Below are 3,585 nucleotides of genomic sequence, written 5' to 3'. Positions count from 1 at the left end.
ACTTGGGCTCGAATCCTGTTGGCTAGAAATGTGTCCACTGTGGAAGCATGCAGTGCAGGAGGGGCGGGAGGAGAAAGCCAGGGTCACATGATGCCATGCTGGAGAAGTGATGGAGATTGTCTGGGAGAACCTCAGGGAGTCTGGGCAGAAGGAGCAGCATGGGAGCAGGAGAGAACTGCGAAAATGGGAAGGAAGGTGTGGGGTGGAAAAGGAGCTGTGTCAGGGGCTCGGTCACAAGGGTGCTGGTCCCATGCTGGAGCTCAGTCTCATCCCGGGGAAGCCCCAGCTGGAGAACCATTCCAAGTGGGAGCCGTATGGTCAGCTCTGTCCTGTAGAAAACTCAGTCTGCTCATGGAACCCCCAGACCAGTCATCCAGGAGACACAAGGCTGGGGATGATCAGAGAGCAAATGCTAGGCTATGTCAGGCCACTGTTGACTCCTCATACTGAGGTTTCTCTGGCTTGGGGCCTTGAGGCCAAAAGCAGAATGTGGAGAATCATTTGACAGAGTGAGGTGTTCAAGGAAGGAGAGTCAGATAGTGCTGAAGGCTACGGCTCATACCCTGCCCTGTTTGTTCACTCTCAGGGCCTCTGGAGGCGTCATCCAGGTGTGGATGGGTGGTGAGGGTGGCCACTTGGCTCCTTAGCTTGCTGAGCTGTGTGGAGGGTGCTCATCTGTCTCTACCTCTGTGTGATCTTTGCACCTTGGACACAGCTCCTTTACAGTTCCTGTAAAGTGAGGGAAAAACTGGGTCAGGGAGAAAGTGTGAGGCTCCAGGTAGCTTGCATTTGCCCAATAAGAAGGATATTCAGTAGCCTGGGGGCTCACCTGCTTGAGGTATTTTGTAATGCCACTGGCTGTGTCATGTCTGCCATGGAAAGACTCCTGCCACCCAGCTGGTGCCCATTTGTGTGGCTTGTGTCACTTTCTGCATTGTGATGAACATTGTTGCCAAGTTTGCCTAATCTTTCATTCTTTCGATCTTTTAAAGAATCAGAATGTACGTGTGAACCTGAAAATACTCTACAGACTTACAATGGGCCTTTGTTCCCAGTTGAAGGCAAGGCATTTTATTATAACTTGGGGTTAGCAAGCACTCTCGCTCACTGTTCCCCAAGAGCATCTCTCACTCCTATCCACACTCCCAGAGCATCTTTGAGTATGCAGGAAATGGAAGATAGAATTCTAAGGCCAAGTTAACTTGTGCATTACTCATAGAACGATAGTCCATGTGATAAGACCTCAAGTTTTAAAAATGTTTTCTGTAGGTTAACAATTGTAGCATTTTTAAAAGCCACCAATTCAGTTGGAACTTTTTTTTTTAAGATTTATTTATTTATTTATTACAGAAAGATGGAGAGCATGAGTAGGGGTAGTGACAGAGGGAGAGAAAATCTCCAGCAGGTGCCCCACTGAGTGTAGAGTCTAATATGGGGCTCAATCTCACAACCCTGAGATCAGGACCTGAGCTAAAGTAAGATGCTTAACCCACTGAGCCACCCAAGCACTCCTCAGTTGAAATGTTTCTAATGCTGCAGTTAACATAAAAGCTGAGTATATATTTTAGTTTAAAAGTGGGATGGACCCAGCTCTACTCAGTCTCATTAGGAAGCAGAGGGCATTGAGGGAACAGTCAAGAAAAGCTGAAGGAAGGGACAATATATGGAGGTGAGACCAGGTATGAGGGGGCCAGCAGGGGATGGAGAAGCCTCTGGGGACAGGCACTGGCAGTAATCTCCTCTACCTCTGGGCTTGGAGGGTAAGCTGTCACCAGAACATGGGGAGAGCAGTGGCCCTACAGGGGCTGCCGAGGAGTCAGGAGGCCAGACACCAGGAGCTGTGGCTGTGGGCCAAGAACTGTGGGCTGCGGGGTAGGGTCCAGCAGGAGAGAGGAAACCCACTTCTCTCCCCTGCTGCCCGTCAACCCTTCCTTGAGGGCAAAGTGCAGGGCACTGGGTGTGGAGGAGCAGGTCAAGAGTGCAAGGGCACAGCACAGGGGCAGGTGAGGCCAAGGACTTTCACACGGCAGCAGGAAGGAATGCACATGACAGAAGCTCTGAGAAGAAGCATGAAGACAGTGTGAATAAACGCAGAGATGTTTTGTATTATTGGAGAAGGTGACCTAATAGATTTCACCTCCCCCCACGCTAATCTACAAAGCCAATGCAAAAACCAATGAAAATCCTAGTTATACTTTTGGGAATTCAGTAAACCTATTCTGAAGTTAAAATGGAAGACTAAAAGTCTAAAAATACCTACATCACACTTTAAAATGAAAAAGATTAGGGTGCCTGGGTGGCTCAGTCAGTGAAGTGTCTACCTCCAGCTCAGGTCATGATCTCAGAGTCCCAGGATTAAGGCCCAATGAGCTCACTGCTCAGTGAGAAGTCTGCTTCTCCCTCTCCCTTTGCCCTTCCCCTCTGCTCATGCACTCCCTCTCTCAAATAAATAAAATCTTTAAAGAATTTTTGAAATGAGAAAGATTAAAGAAAATTGAGAGTGGGACTTGGCCTACTTGATATTTCTAAATATCTGTATGAGATCTTGATAATGAAATAGGATACTTGAAGGAAATAGGAGCTTTATTAGGAAGGAGGACAGTGGGAAGCTGCTGTTGGATAGGTGCCACCACTCACTTAGGAGTTGCCCAGATTATACAGTCAGGTAGGCTATTAGCTATGTGCAGGTAGAAATAATTTAAAAGTAACATAGGTATTACTTCTTTTCTACAAAATAGGTTTATGGTTTATGGCAACTATTTTGTACTTTGGAGCTTCCTCTGATACCAATTTTGGCAGGTAAGGTACCATAAAGATGATGGACAGTCCTCTTTCTAGGGAATTCTCAACATTGTTTGAGAGCAACTGTTTATCTCTTATTTAGACATAGGCAGTGTGTTATGTAGGCACTGAGAGGTAGCCAGCTCTCTATTTGCCTTCTCTGTAATAAGAGGAGTTGGACCGCATCACCTGTTGATCTAGAAGGACCAGAGGTTCTGACCTCTCAGTCACATGGGATCCCTTTGTACTGTGTGGTTCTGCTGGGTGCCTGGGCCAAGGGGCAGCCCCATGCTCCTGAGAGCCGCAGAACAGGAGTGCAGGAGGAGCCTGTGGCATGTTCTGCATGTCAGTTCGTCCTAGTGTGTGCTATTGTTCAGCCCTGCCCCCTCAGGACAGCCCTGAGGACAGGGTTGAGGGCTCTCCTCTGTCTTTGCCTCTTAGCCCCCACTCTGCCCAGGTCCTGCTGGGCACTCTGAGGCTCACCTGGCCCGAGGCAAGTCCATCCCTGGCAGCTGGCCAGAGCGCATCCCCATGCCAACCACCACCACACGGAGCTCGAGCACTGACCCGAGTGGATGGTTAGTTGAGGTTGGACACAGCAGGCACTGTCATTATTGTCCTCATCAGGGAGCAAGGCTAGCTGCTTGTCCTTGAGCCTTTGGCAGAAATGACTCATTGAGAGAGTACAAGTTTTCTCTTTGGTGTTTGAATCACAGTGATGGAAAGCCACAGCATTCGGGTGAACAGAGAAGAAATGGAAAGGACTTCAGCACTTCTTGGGGTGCGTTCTTATTGTAGAGCTGT

General features: G+C 48.5%; 1 protein-coding gene across 1 annotated transcript in view; it reads left to right on the top strand.

Moving 5' to 3' along the window:
- The window catches only part of LOC129510188 (DNA polymerase nu-like), a 117,375-nt gene that overhangs the window by 1,541 nt on the left and 112,249 nt on the right, over positions 1-3,585 (top strand). The window contains 1 exon segment of the mRNA XM_055326170.1: positions 3,498-3,562. Within this exon segment, the coding sequence (XP_055182145.1) occupies positions 3,500-3,562 (63 nt within the window). The 5' untranslated portion in view covers positions 3,498-3,499.

The sequence above is a fragment of the Nyctereutes procyonoides genome, unplaced genomic scaffold, assembly GCF_905146905.1.
Source record: "Nyctereutes procyonoides isolate TBG_1078 unplaced genomic scaffold, NYPRO_anot_genome, whole genome shotgun sequence".
Taxonomy (NCBI): Eukaryota; Metazoa; Chordata; class Mammalia; order Carnivora; family Canidae; genus Nyctereutes; species Nyctereutes procyonoides.
The sequence above is the reverse complement of the archived record's forward strand: the minus strand, read 5'-3'. Positions and strand labels throughout refer to the sequence as shown.